We start from the raw sequence: 15,125 nt of genomic DNA, 5'->3' as shown, positions 1-15,125 counted from the left end.
CTTGTTCCGCCTGCGCACAGCCTCCTGGGAGTGGTAGTTCGACGGCGCCCCACGCCTGCCTTCTTTGCGGGCGGAGGAACTACAACTCCCAGGGCAACCCGGAAGCAGCCTTGGCAACGGAGCGGTCTTTCCAGCTTTGCCTTGGTCCGGGCCTGAACCTGGAAAATGCTGCTGGCGCCCCAGGATATGTCCTCTTCAAGGAAGAGGACGGGGCCGAATCGCTGGAAACAATTTACCAGGAAGCCGAGTCCCAAGGTGATCCATCCCAATCGGGAGCTCTGGGGGGTGCGGGGACCGACCCCATGGGCAGCCGAGCCGGGCTGCGCTTCCTCCTTCTTCCCCCAGGGGCATCCTTACTTGGCTCCCTCTTGCCTTGACTGCCCTGGAGCCAGCATTGCCCTGGGGAAGGGGGCCTATGAACTTTGGGGTCTAGGTACCTTTTGGCTTTGATGGGCAGTACCGTGAAAGAACTGTTTCCATCAAATGCTTTTCACAAACCGGAGAGGTCTGGTAGCACCCATCCGGGTGAAGAGAATTCGCCAATTCCCTCGCCTCCCATTCCCACGCCCACAATTTTAGGGAAGTTCCCACACATTTCATTGTTTTAAAAAAAGGGGTTCCAATTTTAGATCTGTATTGGAAGGGGAAAGTCTTCACGTTAAGTCCTACGCCTCAGAGTCCTCCCCTTCTAATTTTACATAAATTATAAAAAATGAACTCAAGAATGCAAGTGGATATTGGACAGACCAATACTTGATTCACTTAAAAATTTCTGAATTCACCAACATTCAGAAAAATAATTCCTTTTTATATCTGTTACCTCCTTGGATGCATTAGCATCCAAAGACATGGATAACTGATAACCCCATTTTAAACTTGAAGCATACGCAAATGCCATGTGCAAAGTCACAGTCACACGGTGTGTGCCGTCCACAGACTACCTTTTTAACAGTCACAAAAATAAATGCTTTAAATGTGAGAGTACTAAAATGGAGTGGCTTCTCAGCTTTCAGGTCCTGAGCAGTTTCACCAGCTGTTTTCACCCTCAAGTTACACTTTCTTAAAAAAATATATTCTATAGACAACGTGACCTTTCTTAGGGCTCTAGGCAATTGAGCTTGCAGTTTATTTTAAATATACTAGCTAAATAATGCACCGGACGTAGTCCACTTGGTGAATATCTTGCCCAGAATACGGGAGGGTGGAGGTAGGAGCATTAGACTTGGAAACAGAGTCTGCTCATATTGTAATGTAGTAGTTTCACAATAGATTGGATCTCAAATAGGTTATTGGTATAGACTTGATGATGAAAGGTAAAAATTTGGGTCAATTTCTTAAGACTCCAAAAAGGAAGGATTTTTGCTGCCAGTGCTCATTGTAACTGCCTGGAGGATAAAAATGTAAAAGCACGAGAGCATCTTGAGGTTCAGTTGTTTTAATAGCATCAGTTCTTTGTTGCAGTGAAAAAGCCACTCAGTTGTCCAGCTGCGTTGATTAGTTATCTTGAGGTGCTGTGAAGGTGACGTATTATGTGAGAGAGTATTATACCTTTCCTTCCTCTGTGTGACAGTATGTTAGTTGAGATATTCCCTTCTTTATTTAAAGACCCACCTGAATTATTAGCAAAGCAAATACTTACCTCTATTTGTTAAGTGACTATTAGAGGGAATTCTACAAGCTTCTAAGAGTTACAGAGAGTGAAGAAAGGAAGTGTCTTACTGGTCTGGTTTCTAATTTCATATTGATATCTGACTGACATGGGTAAAAATATTTGTGATCTTTACTTCATTTTCAGCTTTGTAAAACAGTCGAAGATTGCTTATCCCTCATGATATGCACCGCCTCCCCTCCCTAGTTCTTTTTGGACCAAATAATATTCCTGCTGTAGGTAAGATAGGAAAGCCCCTGGCTACAGGTCATTCTTGAAAAGAGGGGTCCAGGGAAAGGGGCATACCCTTCTCCAAGCAGATTTGCTTCCATGATATTTGAATGATTTGGCTCATGAATTGGCGCTTGTTTGGGTTTTTATAAGGAATATCATATCTATCATTCCTCTATTTTGGTTCTGGAGAGCTTTAAAAAAAAAAAAATACTGACACCTGGGGCCTATTCCAGACCAATTAAATCAGAATCTCCAGGTGGGCCTAGGCAGGAGACAAAAACAGAAGATGTCCCAGAGAAGGCTCCGTGTTTTTTCCTCTGACCATCTCTGTGTTCTTTTCTTGCTTAACTTGTTAATGAAATGCCTTGAGGAAAGAAAAAGGACACTTTTCCATATGCTTTAGTCAGAAGGATAGATTAAAAAGGCAAAGTTGATAAAGTTATTGCTGTGTATTAATATTCTGTATATATTATCTACAGCCTGCCTTTGACCCTGACAATGTGGAGCACTGGATTAAGGTAAGGATATTGCACAGTTAAGATAGGAAGACAGTTAAGAGTCAGACATAATCAGATGGAAAGGAATACTAATCTCCATTTTGCAGTTTTTATTCTCATGTTAACTACGTTGCCTTAGTTGTGTTTTTTTAAAAAATTTTTTAATGTTTTTATTTATTTTTGAAGGAGAGAGAGATAGAGCATGAGTGGGGGAGGAGCAGAGAGAGAGGGAGACACAGAATTCGAAGGGGGTCCAGGCTTTAAGCTGTCAGCACAGAGCCTGATGTAGGGCCCAAACTCACAAGCCGTGAGATCACAACCTGAGCCAAAGTCGGATGCTTAACTGACTGAGCCACCCAGGCACCCCTGTTGCTTTAGTTTTATATTCTTTAGTATTTTTTTTTCATTCTGTTGCTTCTCATGAAAGTGTGAATGACAAGAAAATGAATATAGACATACTCTTTCAAATGCTGTGAGGATCACGTGAAGAAGATTAAAGGAGCAGGAGAGGAGAAGCTGTAAGAGAGGATGTGGCAGCCTTCCTAAGATATTGGAAAGACTGTCCTGTAGTTACACTGACCTATGGGACCAATGCATTAGGTGAAAGCTATGCATGCATCATAAGAATTTTCTAATGACTGGAGGGATCCAAACATGGAGAGGGCATTCTCCTAAAGAGATGTGTTTTCTTTTTTGTTTTTTAATGTTTATTTATTTTTGAGAGAGGGACAGAGACAGAGCATGAGCAGGGGAGGGGCAGAGAGGGAGACACAGAATCCAAAGCAGGCTCCAGGCTCCCAGCTGTCAGCACAGAGTCCAACATGGGTCTCGAACCCGCGAACCAGGAGATCATGACCTGAGCAAAAGTCAGAGACTCAACCGACTGAGCCACCCAGGCACCCCAAAGAGATGTATTTTCTATCAATGGAGGTATTCAAGTGGATTCTGAAAGGCCACTTGATGTTAGACTAATGAAGAATATGTTTGAGCATTCTATGATGAGGGGATTGGATTAGGTAACTTTCTGAGCGTTCTTCCAGGCCTGAAATGTATATTTTTGAATGCAAGTACCATTTAAGTTGAAAGTACCATTAAACTACTTCAGGTCCCTGCCTCTGAGTGTCAGCTTGGCAACTTGCCATACTCAATTCATTTGTGCAGCATATGTTTCAAAGTCATGCAGCATTTTCCTGGGAAAATATCATTCTGCCTGTTAGTATTTTGAAGAGCTATTACTTACCTAAATTGACAGGCATTATGAGCACCAGGCCAGATGGAACCTAGGCTAGATGTAATCAATGTTATTTATCCAGACAGTATTTATGAAGTGCCTTCTAGATACCAGTGCACTCTGTTGGACACTGAAGATAAAATAGTGCTTGGGGCAGGTACTCTCTGCCTTCCCAGAGTTAATAGTCCAGCAGGGGTTAAACAACTTACTTAAAACTGTTGGGAGAATTAAAGATGTAATAGAACCATGTGGTGGGGGACACTAATATAGATGGGCCAGAGAAGGCCTGCTGGCTCCTGCGGAAGGTCTGACTTAGAAGACAGCTAAAATGGACCTGCCATTGTGGACGCTAGCCTCTGGGAAGCCCACTCCTCAGCCTCATACTAGGCTTACTTAGTTTACATGTCAGTGCTGAGAGTTCAGTGCCAGACCCCTGCAGGGCTTAGTTGCACATTTAGTTACCGTCTCCTCCAGAGGGGAAGATTTAAGTGACACAGAAGGATAAAATTGTGCTCTGACTTTCTACACCATTTTCCTCTTTTATGCGGTTGACAGCTTCATCAGTTAGATCTTTTATCATTCTTCTAAAACTTGTGCAGTAGCTCTGTCTCAGTTATGCCCTCAAATCTTCCATCTCAGGAAAACCCCCCAGTAAGTCCTTACTTGACCCCGCATTCCATTCTGATTGTGGTACAGCTTGTTGTTACCTAGTGTCTTTGGGTGTATAGCCTAGACTCCCTGCCCTTTCATTTTTATTATCCTCTGGTGTCTACAGTAATTTCCCTCCCTGTTTCTGTTTCTCACCACAGAAATGGTTCTTATAAATGACTTCCTGATCAATCCTCTGTTATCTTCTTCATTCTCAAACTTTGTAAGATTTGTTTGATACAGTTATCACTTTTTTTATTCTAGAAATCCTCTCCTTACCTTTTTGTAACAGTCTTCTCTTGCTTCTCCTATTATTTTTCTGTTCATTCCTGTCTTCTTCTCTAATTTTGTTCCCTACTGTATCCCAACTCTGGATGTACCCTAAACAGTTACAACCTCCGGACCTAAGACTTCAAATCCCCTTAAGTGGACCACCATCTCAAAATCAGCTTAGACCTTGTTACATGGAAGAAGGGGGAAGAGGTATCTGGAAAGGGTGTGGAGCATAGTGAAGTTTGAGAAAGGGCTTTCTTCAGAACAGAAAAGATCACCAGGCAGCACTGAGGACTTGGCTAAAGCAGGTAACTAAAATCTTATGTGATACCAAAAATTGACAGATCAGATTGATCCAGACTTAAAAATTCTCATTGGAGAGACAAAGATACAAGAGATTTGAGGCTTATGTAAGACAGTAGCTGAATATCCATGCAGAGTAGGAAGCAGAGGACCTTTTAAAGGACTCCTAAGTTGGGAGGAGAAGACATATAGTGACTAAGGACTTGTTTAGGTGCAACACCAATCTAGTGGAGGAGGGGGAGCAAAAGAGGCCAATGGACAGGAGGCTGATGAGGGGAAAGGGGTTATCAGCTTTGGGGCTGAACAGTGGGAAATTCTGCGTGATGTAATGCAGGATGACCATGTCGGTAGGTTGCTGAAGTACAGTTGAGGGGAAGGCCATTGGAATAGAGATCAAGCAAACCCTGAGGCTGAAATGTTGGTGAGTCTTCCTCAGAGATGTTGAAGTCACTTAGAATCAGGCAGATGCTTGAGTAGAACTGTGAGTTCTAGGGGAGCTCACCCAAAATGCCAACAGTTCACTATGATTTATAATTTATCCTCATCCTGATTTGATACACTGACTCATCTTTTTACTCCTGTGCATTCTGTTACTTTGATACTTAAGCTTTCTAAACATTTTCATTGATTCTCTATTCTTGAACCTTCAGTGATTCTGCATGCCATCCAATGAAACTCTGTAAATTCTAGATGGGTGTTTAAGTCTCTCTGTCAATGTACCTATAATATCAATCAACCTGTAACAGCCCCTTTGCTGATACTCTGTGTGACTCCTGTCAGGCTGGTCTCCTTCCCATCTATCTTACCTTCACTTTGACTTACACTGATCTCCCCCAACCCCCCCCCCCCCCCCGCCCCCAGCCTGGAATATCATTCCTCTCTGGTGTGTGTGTGTGTGGGGGGGTCAATCCAGATCCTTCCCTTAAAGCTCAGCTTGAGATGCACCTCTCAGTGAATAGCTTCCCCTCACCCACCTCAACCACCTAATCCCATTTTATCTAATACTTTTTTCTTTGGAATTATTTTGGCATTCATACACAACAGAAACAGCATCAAGCATTTGCTTATATACAGAGTGATGAAAAAAGAATTGGGCAGTTTCAAAAATATCTTACTCCTGAAACTATTATATATAAACATGCAGTTTGTACTTGAGGGTATATTAAGAACCTTGTGCTTGTACCTCCCAACGTTGAGGAAATTGGAGTCCATTGTAGCTGTTGTTTCTGCCATTGGGTGGACAATGGGATTGATGTGTGCTGTGGGACATGAGGAGCTCATATTGAGCATTTATAAGATCATGGGAATAATTGAGATAGTTCCTTTACAAATTATATACTTGCATGTAACATAATTACTGAGTAACTTTACTATTCAAGTAACTCTGTTCAGGTTTTCAGGTTTTCTATGTAATCACCCTGCGTTACTTTAGAACTATGAGTTTTTTCTTGCACACATGGCATATGAAACAATAAATAGATAGGTAGGTAGATGAAAGTGAACTCTCTGAAAAGTCACTTTTAGTTTTGTTTTCCCCTTAACGTCCACTAAGGTAGTAGGAACAAAGCTCGCCTTCAATCCTTCAACCAACTTACTTAAAGAATAAGTTGTTAAGTTGGCACTGTTTGTTTTAGTGAAATATAACTTAAGATAAACCTCTTCCATTTCTCACATATTTATTTTGAAAGAAATGGTAAAGATGTAATATTTTAAACAAGGAATACAGACAATTTCTAATCCTTAGTATCATCTATTTTTTCCCCAAATTTTCATTTTAAGTGATATCCCAAACACTTGCTTTGTCAGAGCTGAGCAGACATTTCTCTTTACTCCCTTCCTTGTAAGTTATCGGTCTGTGCCCTTCTTTAGTACCCAAATCAGTCTTCCCTATCTCCAAGTTCTCTACCTCCTTTAATAAGAATCTGTACAAATTCTAAATCAGTCTTCCCCATCTCCAAGTTCTCTACCTCCTTTGATAAGAATCTATACAAATTCTAACTCACATGAGATGACATACCATACAGAGTTCTTTCTTTCATTCATAGCCTGAGGAACTGAGTCTACGATCTGGGTTTGTTTACTTTTTGTTTGTGAATGTTGGTTTAAAAACTGAAAGTTGATCTATTTTATTTGCACATTGTTTACATATATATGTATATAGCATCTACAAACCTACAGAATATGTGAAATTCATCATGCTGTCTTAGAATGTTAAAACCTTAAAGGGAAGGACTATATGCCCAGCGAATTGTGACCATCTACTGAATGGCATATTGACCATCATAAATTTGGGCACATCAGAGACCAAGAAATAATGTGGGAAACAGATCTCTCCCGAGTGACCTCATAATGAGTGAATGATATTTTCTTTATTTTAACCCTGATTAGATTGTGTTTTCTTCTGATTCCTATCTTTTCCTGTGTGTTCTATTTTCCACATCTTTTTCAAATTACCTTTGGCTTTTCAGTTTTATTCCTCTGTTTCTAATTCAAACTTAATATATGAAATCCTTGAGAATTTAAAAGGTAAAGTCCCTGGCAAATTTTGGCAGAGGTACTACCAGTTTTTCCATGAAGAGCAAGAGGAAAAATCATTTCCAAAATAGGTCAGGCAACAATATAAACTTTGGGAAAGTTTAGCTTTTTAAAATAAATCCTGCATGTATTCCTTTTTTCAACAAACATTTATGGGGCATCTGTTACATGTACTGGGGGTTTCATGCATGAAAAGGACAAAAATGTCTGCTCACATTCTACTTAGGAGAGACAATAAATGGTAAAATATAAGGTCATAAGTGCTACAGAGAAAGAGCAGAGAAGGAGAATAGGGAGAGCCACAAGGAGGGTGGTTATCTTCCTTTCATGTAGTGTAGTTCGAGAAGGACTTAGGACGAAGGTGATATTTGAGTAAAGACTTGAGGAGGCAAGGGAAAGAGTTGTTTGGCTATCGAGGGAGAGCAGTTCAGCAGAGGGGAAACAAGTGCAAAGGCCCTGAGGTGGGACCATGCTTGGCATATGTGAAGAGGAATGAACCAGTAGATGAGTGTGGCTGAAGTTGAGTGAGCAATGGGATGTAGCAAACAAGAAGGTTGGAGAGTTCACCAAGGGCCTCATGGTACAGGACCATGAAGCACATTGGAAGGACTTTGACTTTTATTCTGAGTAAAATACAGAATAATTGAAGAGGTTTTTTTTTTTTTTTTTTAATGTTTATTTATTTCAGAGAGAGCACGAGTGGGGGAGGGGCAGAAAGTGAGGGAGACACAGAATCCACAGCAGGCTCCAGGCTCCAAGCTGTCAGCACAGAGCCTGATGTGGAGCTCGAACCCACAAACCGCGAGATCACGACCCAAGTTGAAGTCGGATGCTCAACCGACTGAGCCGCCCAGGCGCCCCAAGAACAATTTAAGAATTTTGAGTGGAGTTATGTTATGGCTTTCATTTTAAAGGGACTATCTGCTGTGATGGGAGACTATCACAGAAAACCTGTCAGGAAATTGCAGTGCCTTGGACCAGGTGATAGCAGTAGAGGTGACCAGAAGGGGTCAGATCCTGGATATAGTTTGAAAATAGAGTCAACAGATTTCCTGACCAATTGGATGTGGGGTGAGAGGGAGAGACTATGTTCAAGAAGGACTACAGGGTTTTCATCCTGAAAACTAAAAAAGTGGAATTGTTACTACCGGGTGTGGAGGAAAGCAAGTCTGTGGGGAGGGGGAAAGTCAGGGATTTAGTTGTAAAATAAATTATTTTTTGTTGTGCAGATAAATGAAAATGTGAACACAGTTTGCCCACCTCCACCAATCCCATGAATTGGGCCACGTTTTATTGTTGAATTAAAACATTCTGGATGACTACCGTTCAGTGGTTCTATCCCAATTTTATTGAGCCTATAGTTTGTTTAACATATGATGGGAGGTTCATTTCAGGGGTAGTAATTTAAGGAAGTATAGCTACGCTGCCTCTGGTTCATATTCATATGCAAATCCTAGTGGCGTTGGAGCTAATAAAATATTCTATTTTTTATTTGAAATAAAATAATCCAGGTGTCAGGATCCCATCACTAATGCTCTAAACAAAAATTATCTACAGCCTAAATAATCTTTTGTTCAAATATAAGCATTGTGAATACCTGTTAAAATTTGGCAAAATATTGTAGTTAATTTCATGTTTAAAAAATGAAATTATTTGGGGTGTTTACACCTCAGAGTTCCTTCAAAAATGGAAAAATGGAAGTATTTTAGTAGTTGATAGAAAATCAGTTTCATGAGCAGGAGAAAAATTCTTTAGCCCTGGACAAAGTTGTTGTCATCTTAATGGATTTCTTTTTTCTGTTATATTGAAGAGGGTGGAGAAAGCCTCAGAATTTGCAGTTTCAAAAGCATTCTCTGCTAGAAATTCTGATTTATCCAGAAGGCTTTGGAGCCATATCATAGATTTGGAAACACCTGAGCAAATAGAGGATCATGATGAAGTCTATGCAGAAGGTAAGAGAATACATTTTTTGCTGCAATGTTAACAGTTCTTTAGAATACAGTTTATTAAAGCATAACCTGTAATGCATTTCAAAGTACAGAATGGAAACTTTTCTTTCTCTTGCTGTTAATTTTTGTGTCTTTCTATCTTCCTGAAACTAATCTACTCTGGAGTAAACTCCAGTATTACAAGTAGTGCTCTATTTAAGGCCCATTTTGTCTCCTGAAATAGAACCACATTCAGAGGCAGTTTGATACGGCACAGCTAACTGGTGAGTGCTGTAAGGTATTAGTCCTGTTACACAGAAGACAGCATGATAACTTCATCTAGTATTATGAGATAATTTGACCGCTAGTTTGTAAATCCACTTTATTCCTTATGAAGAGAGTCTAAACCTCATCTAACCTCCCTACCTTCCCAAAGCATTTACTCCTCTGGAATTTAGTATTTTAGTTTCTCATGCTCTGAGAAACTCCAGCACTTAGGGATGAAGAGATCAGGAGGAACCAGCAAAGAAGACTGGAAAAGAGAAGCCACAGAGGTTAGGAGGAAAGTCAGAGTGGCCATCTCCTGGAAGCCAGCTTCCATTTGGATTATCTATGTCTCCATTTATTCAGATTATGTCTTCGTTCAAAAAACATATATATAATTATTCTTTTATATGTATGATTATTTGTATATCTATATAATTTATTTATAATGAAAATTTATACATTTGTAACAAAATATATATTTATTTTATATATTATATACATGTCAATATATATATACAATTAGTACTCTGAGCCAGGTACTATTTTAGATACTGGAGGAACAGGTTATGAACAAGAGAGGCAAAGCCCTTGCTTTCATGGGGTATATGTTTTAGTGTGAGAATAAAGAAAACTGAAAGAATTATTAGGTAATGATAAATCATTCCAGTTTTCACCTGAATAATAAGAAGGAGCCAGCCAACTGGTGATGGAGGAAGGGCATCCCAGACAGAGGGAAAGACAGCATCAAGAGTTGAAGTACAGACAAGTTTGGTGTGCTCAAGGAACTGAAGGAAGAGCAGTGTGGCCGGAGCTTCCCAATGAAGATGAGCTTGCAGGAGTGAGCAGAAGACATATTACATAGGGCCCTTATAGGCCTAGGAAAAGAATTTAGTCTTTATTCTGAGTATAAGAAGACATTGAAGGGTTTTAAGCAGAGGTTTAGCAGCACAGTATTTGAATTATATGAAGAATGGATCATAAGGAAGAAAAGGAGGGAAAAGGGAGACAAGTGGGAGGCTGTTGCAGTGGTCTGGGTGAGCAGTAATGGCACTTGATCTTGGTGGTTCGTAGTATTGGAGATGGAGAAAGGAGATTGATTCAGAAATTGGCAAGGCTACATCTTGCCCACCCTATCTCCTAATCCACTAGTGGGAATGCACAAAATAGTGTTTACTTACCCCATTTCCCAAGCTCCCTTTACCATGAAACTCTTTTTATCCTGAAATCCATATTCATATCTTGAAGAATTAGTGATACACATTAGAAAGTACTAGTATATGGACAGAACATGGTTTTCAAAGGTTTATATCCTTTTTTCTTTTCTCATCAACCATCTGTTAATATTCAATAAGAACCAATGTTCTGAGGAACATTCTTTGAGAAATTCTGCTTAATGTAGCCTTAGAGCCTCTGATCCAACATGAGGTATTCCTACAGTTGAACCCTCTAAGAGAAGTTCCCTTTCTTTTTTCTTTTGGGGTACTTCATACTAAACCCCTGTTTACTAATGAATGACATTTAGCAGATCTGAGTTAGTCTACACATAAATTATTATACACATAACTGCATGTATTACTGTACACAGGGTTACTCAGTAAATATCTGTCCCCTTTCTCTTCCTGCCTCTGAAAGCCAGTGATATTTGTTACGAGTATACTTTTCACACTTAGTTTCTACTACCTTGATTCATTTTTTTCTGTTTTATATGATATGCATTGCCAGCTGTATTAAATGCCTTTTGGCATCATTTCATGTAATAAACATTTCATTCTCTCAGAGCTGTGTGATAATGGTAATAACGATGAAGATAGTGGTGAAATATATACTTTTCCTTTTTGAAAGCTCTCTGACCTACCCATAGAGCTGTCTGATAATGATGATAGTGATGAAGGTCATGCTAAAGTAGACATTTTCTCCCATACCTATCCATTTAAGAAGATTTTCTGAATATCACTAGGAACTTGGCTGCCAGGATGTCACACTGTTTGATTTTCCTGTTACCTCAATGGGCCTCTCCTTCCTAGTCTGCTTTCCTGCTTCTGCTTCAGCTCTTTAGCCCCTAAACACTGGAGGTGTTCAGAGCTTATTCCTGGAACCAGTCCTCTATCCATCTTCCTCCTTTGGCGATCTTGTCCACTTCTATGGCTTTAAATACTGTCCGTATGCTGGCAACACCCACACTTATTTCTTTGTCTTGGACCTCTTCCCTGAAATCGAGAGTGATATAGCCAATGCTTCTTTGACATTCTTATTTGACATTTCTTGTTTGTATGTCTCATAAGCATTTCAAACCAAACTATTCTAAAACTGAATCCCTAATCTTCTCTCCAAACCTGCTTTGCCCTTGGCCTTCCTTGTCTCAGTAAATGGCATCTCCATTTTTACAGTTGCTTAGGCCAAAAACCTTATAGATTTCTTTCTCTCAATTCCCATATCATATATCGGCAAACCAATTCCACCTCAAAGCATTACTTTCTAAAATTGGACCATTTTTAATACTTTCACTCTAGGTCCGGGCTCCTATCACTTTTTTCCTAGATTATTGCAATTGTCTTTGAATTGGTGTCACCTACTTCTATGCAAGGGATTTTCAACCTCAGTACTATGGATGTTTTGGGCCAGCTAATTTTTTTTGTGGGGGCTGTCCTGTGCATTGTTGGATGTTTAGCAGCATACCTGGCCTCTGTTACCCCAGTTGTGATAACCAAAAATGGCTGTAGACATTGCCAAATGTCTACTCGGGGGCAGGATCACCCCTGGTCTAGAATTACTGCTCTAAACCTGATCCGCATGTTACCTCTTTACGTCGTCTCCTACATTCCCCCTTCACTCACTCCTTTCTACACTGCCTCCTTGCTATTTCTCCAATACTCTAGACGTTCTCTTCCGTGGGGCCTTTGCACTTGCTTTCCCTCTACATGGAATAATATTGCCTTACATGTCCATATGGCTCACTCCTTCACTTTCTTCTCTTCTTTGCCCAAATGTCTTCTCAAGGAGGCCTTCTTTGACCCCTTCCCCCCAGTTTAAAACTATCAATACCTACCTTCCATTTCTTGTACATCATTTCTCCTCTTCCTGCTCTGTTTTTCTGATTTACTTATTGTCTCTCTTCTCCAATTAGAATGTAAACTTCATTGGTGATAGGTTTTATTTGTCCTGTTTTGTTTGCTGCTCTATTCACAGCATCTAGTGCAGTACTTGACACGTTAGATGCTCAATTAATATTTATTGAATGAATGAAAACAGTGAATGAAGAAAGTCTCTGAAGTAATTGAAATATTAAAAAGATTTTTTGTTTCACTGATAGCTCAGGAGCTAGTCAACGACTGGTTAGACACCAAACTTAAGCAAGAACTAGCAAGTGATGGTGAAGATGCTAAAGACACGGTATCAAATATCCCTTCTGTGCCGGAAGCCACTGGGCATTCGAAATATGACAGGTTTGATGGTAAGAACTTGTCTGATTGTTTTAAGCTTTAACATCTAATAAATGTATCTAAGAAATCTTTTCAATTGTTTGGAATAATACATGATATATTATTTGACTTTTCTGTGTTTTTGCTTAGTTTTATAATTAGCTTTAATTTTTCTTGGTTCAATTTAAATTACTTACCTATATCCTCAGTAAATTCATAGTGTTTTTCAAATTAAAAGTATTGTTTGTAATTCTTCTTTTGATTATAATACCAATGCATGCTATTTGAGTGTCTTCCCATGTATTGTTGAATGACTCCTTACTTTGATAGGGGCTACATTTAAACATTCTTGTATCATTTTTAAAAATTTTTCTATTTTTGAGAGAGAGAGACAGGGAGAGAGAGACAGAGAGAGAGACAGTGCACACAAGCCGGGGTGGGAGGCAAAGAAAGAGGGCCAGGGAGAATCCCAACTGTCATCGCAGAGCCTGACACAGGGCTCAATCTAATGAACTGCGAGATCATGATCTGAGCCAAGATCAAGACACTTAACTGACTGAGCCACCCAGAAACCCCTAAACATTCCTTTATCATTTTATATTTATGAAATGCTTCGTATATCTTTATAAGAGAGCTTATTGCTTGTGCACAGAGCCAGTTTGTGAGGGTTCCTCAAATGTACTCAGAATTTGATATTATTTTCTTCAGCATAAAGGTAGGCCTGGTGATGGTGGTGGCAAATCCTCATGTGTGACTCAGACACCCTGGGTAAACTCACCTGGCGGCATTTTTCTTGTTTAGGGCTCTACAAAATCAACAAAATCCCCAGCCCAGAAATCACAAAGTCATGAGCTCTTAAAGTTAGAGGAATCCTTCAAGATCAGCTAATCTGATCTCTCCTCTTCACCCCCTCAGACAGAGATCCTTCTATAGTATCCCTAACATGGAGTGATATAATCTCTGCCAGTAGAGGAATGCCTGGGTGGCTCAGTCAGTTGAGTGTCCAACTTCGGTTCAGGTCATGATCTCACGGTTCGTGAGTTCAAGCCCTGTGTCAGGCTCTGTGCTGAAAGCTCAGAGCCTGGAGCCTGTTTCCAATTCTGTGTCTCCCTCTCTCTCTGCCCCTCCCTCACTTGCACTCTGTCTCTCTCTCTCTCTCAAAAAGAGATAAACATTTTAAAAAAATATTAAAAAAAAAACAAAACAAAACTCTGCCAGTACAGCTCCCAGGACAGGAGGAGCCCATTTCAGCTGTTGTGAGGCTCTACTCCTCACACATTCTCTCTTGGGAATTTGTCCTCTATAACTTTTACCCTTTAGTACAACAGAAAATAATATCATGTTCCCTTTCCCAAGAAAACTGTTGTTTGTTTGTTTGTTTGTTTGTTTGTTTGTTTGTTTTGTGGGTGATATAATCATATCTGATCTCATATACTTCAATGTTCCTGGCTTAAATACACCAGTTCTCTCAACAGTTCTTTATGTCACATCATTTCTAAATCTCATTATCCTGGTTGCCACCTTCTGGATGTTTTCTAATTTATTAATGTCATTATTAAAGTGAGGCATTTCCATACTTCATATTTATTCTGAAGCATATATCGAATATAGTGAAACTATTACTTCCTTTCATATGGTGCTAATAGATATCGTTATATTTCTTAGACTGGCAATTTTCATCTAGTATCATACCATCCCTCACACATCTTTTGCTTGTAGAGTGTTTTGTTTTCCTCATTTTTTAGATCAAAACTGAACAAAGGTATTATGGAGCCATTAAAGAGGATATTACCAAAAATATTGATTAATGTGATTATCTCAATAGACACAGAAGTACTTAACAAAATCTAACATCCAATCCTAATAAAAAATCTCAGCAAATTAGTAATAGAAGGTAAATTTCAACCTAACAAAGGTCATTTACATAAGATGTACAAAAAACAAATACCAAAATGACAAATATAAATCATATCTTGTCAGGAATTACACCTAATGTAAATGGATTAAATACTCCAAATAAAAGACGAAGATTTTAAAATATGAACTATATGCTGTCTGCAAGTTACACAATTTAGATTCAAAGACACAAATAGATTGAAAGTTAAATATGGAAAAAGATATACTGTGCAATTAGTAACCAAA

At 39.5% G+C, this 15,125-nt stretch overlaps 1 protein-coding gene across 2 annotated transcripts in view; it reads left to right on the top strand.

The window, feature by feature from the left end:
* The first annotated feature begins 142 nt into the window (after positions 1 to 142).
* CCDC191 (coiled-coil domain containing 191) overlaps positions 143 to 15,125 on the top strand; it is an 89,921-nt gene continuing 74,938 nt past the window's right edge. For both annotated transcript variants that reach the window (XM_043594214.1, XM_043594213.1), the window contains exons 1-4: positions 143 to 255; positions 2,362 to 2,400; positions 9,180 to 9,321; positions 12,875 to 13,015. In XM_043594214.1, coding sequence (XP_043450149.1) covers positions 166 to 255; positions 2,362 to 2,400; positions 9,180 to 9,321; positions 12,875 to 13,015 — 412 coding nt within the window. In that variant the 5' untranslated portion in view covers positions 143 to 165. The remainder of the gene's footprint in view (positions 256 to 2,361; positions 2,401 to 9,179; positions 9,322 to 12,874; positions 13,016 to 15,125) is intronic.

Source organism: Prionailurus bengalensis, chromosome C2, assembly GCF_016509475.1.
Source record: "Prionailurus bengalensis isolate Pbe53 chromosome C2, Fcat_Pben_1.1_paternal_pri, whole genome shotgun sequence".
In the NCBI taxonomy this organism is placed as follows: Eukaryota; Metazoa; Chordata; class Mammalia; order Carnivora; family Felidae; genus Prionailurus; species Prionailurus bengalensis.
Note: the sequence above shows the minus strand (reverse complement) of the source record. Positions and strands in the feature narration are given on the sequence as shown.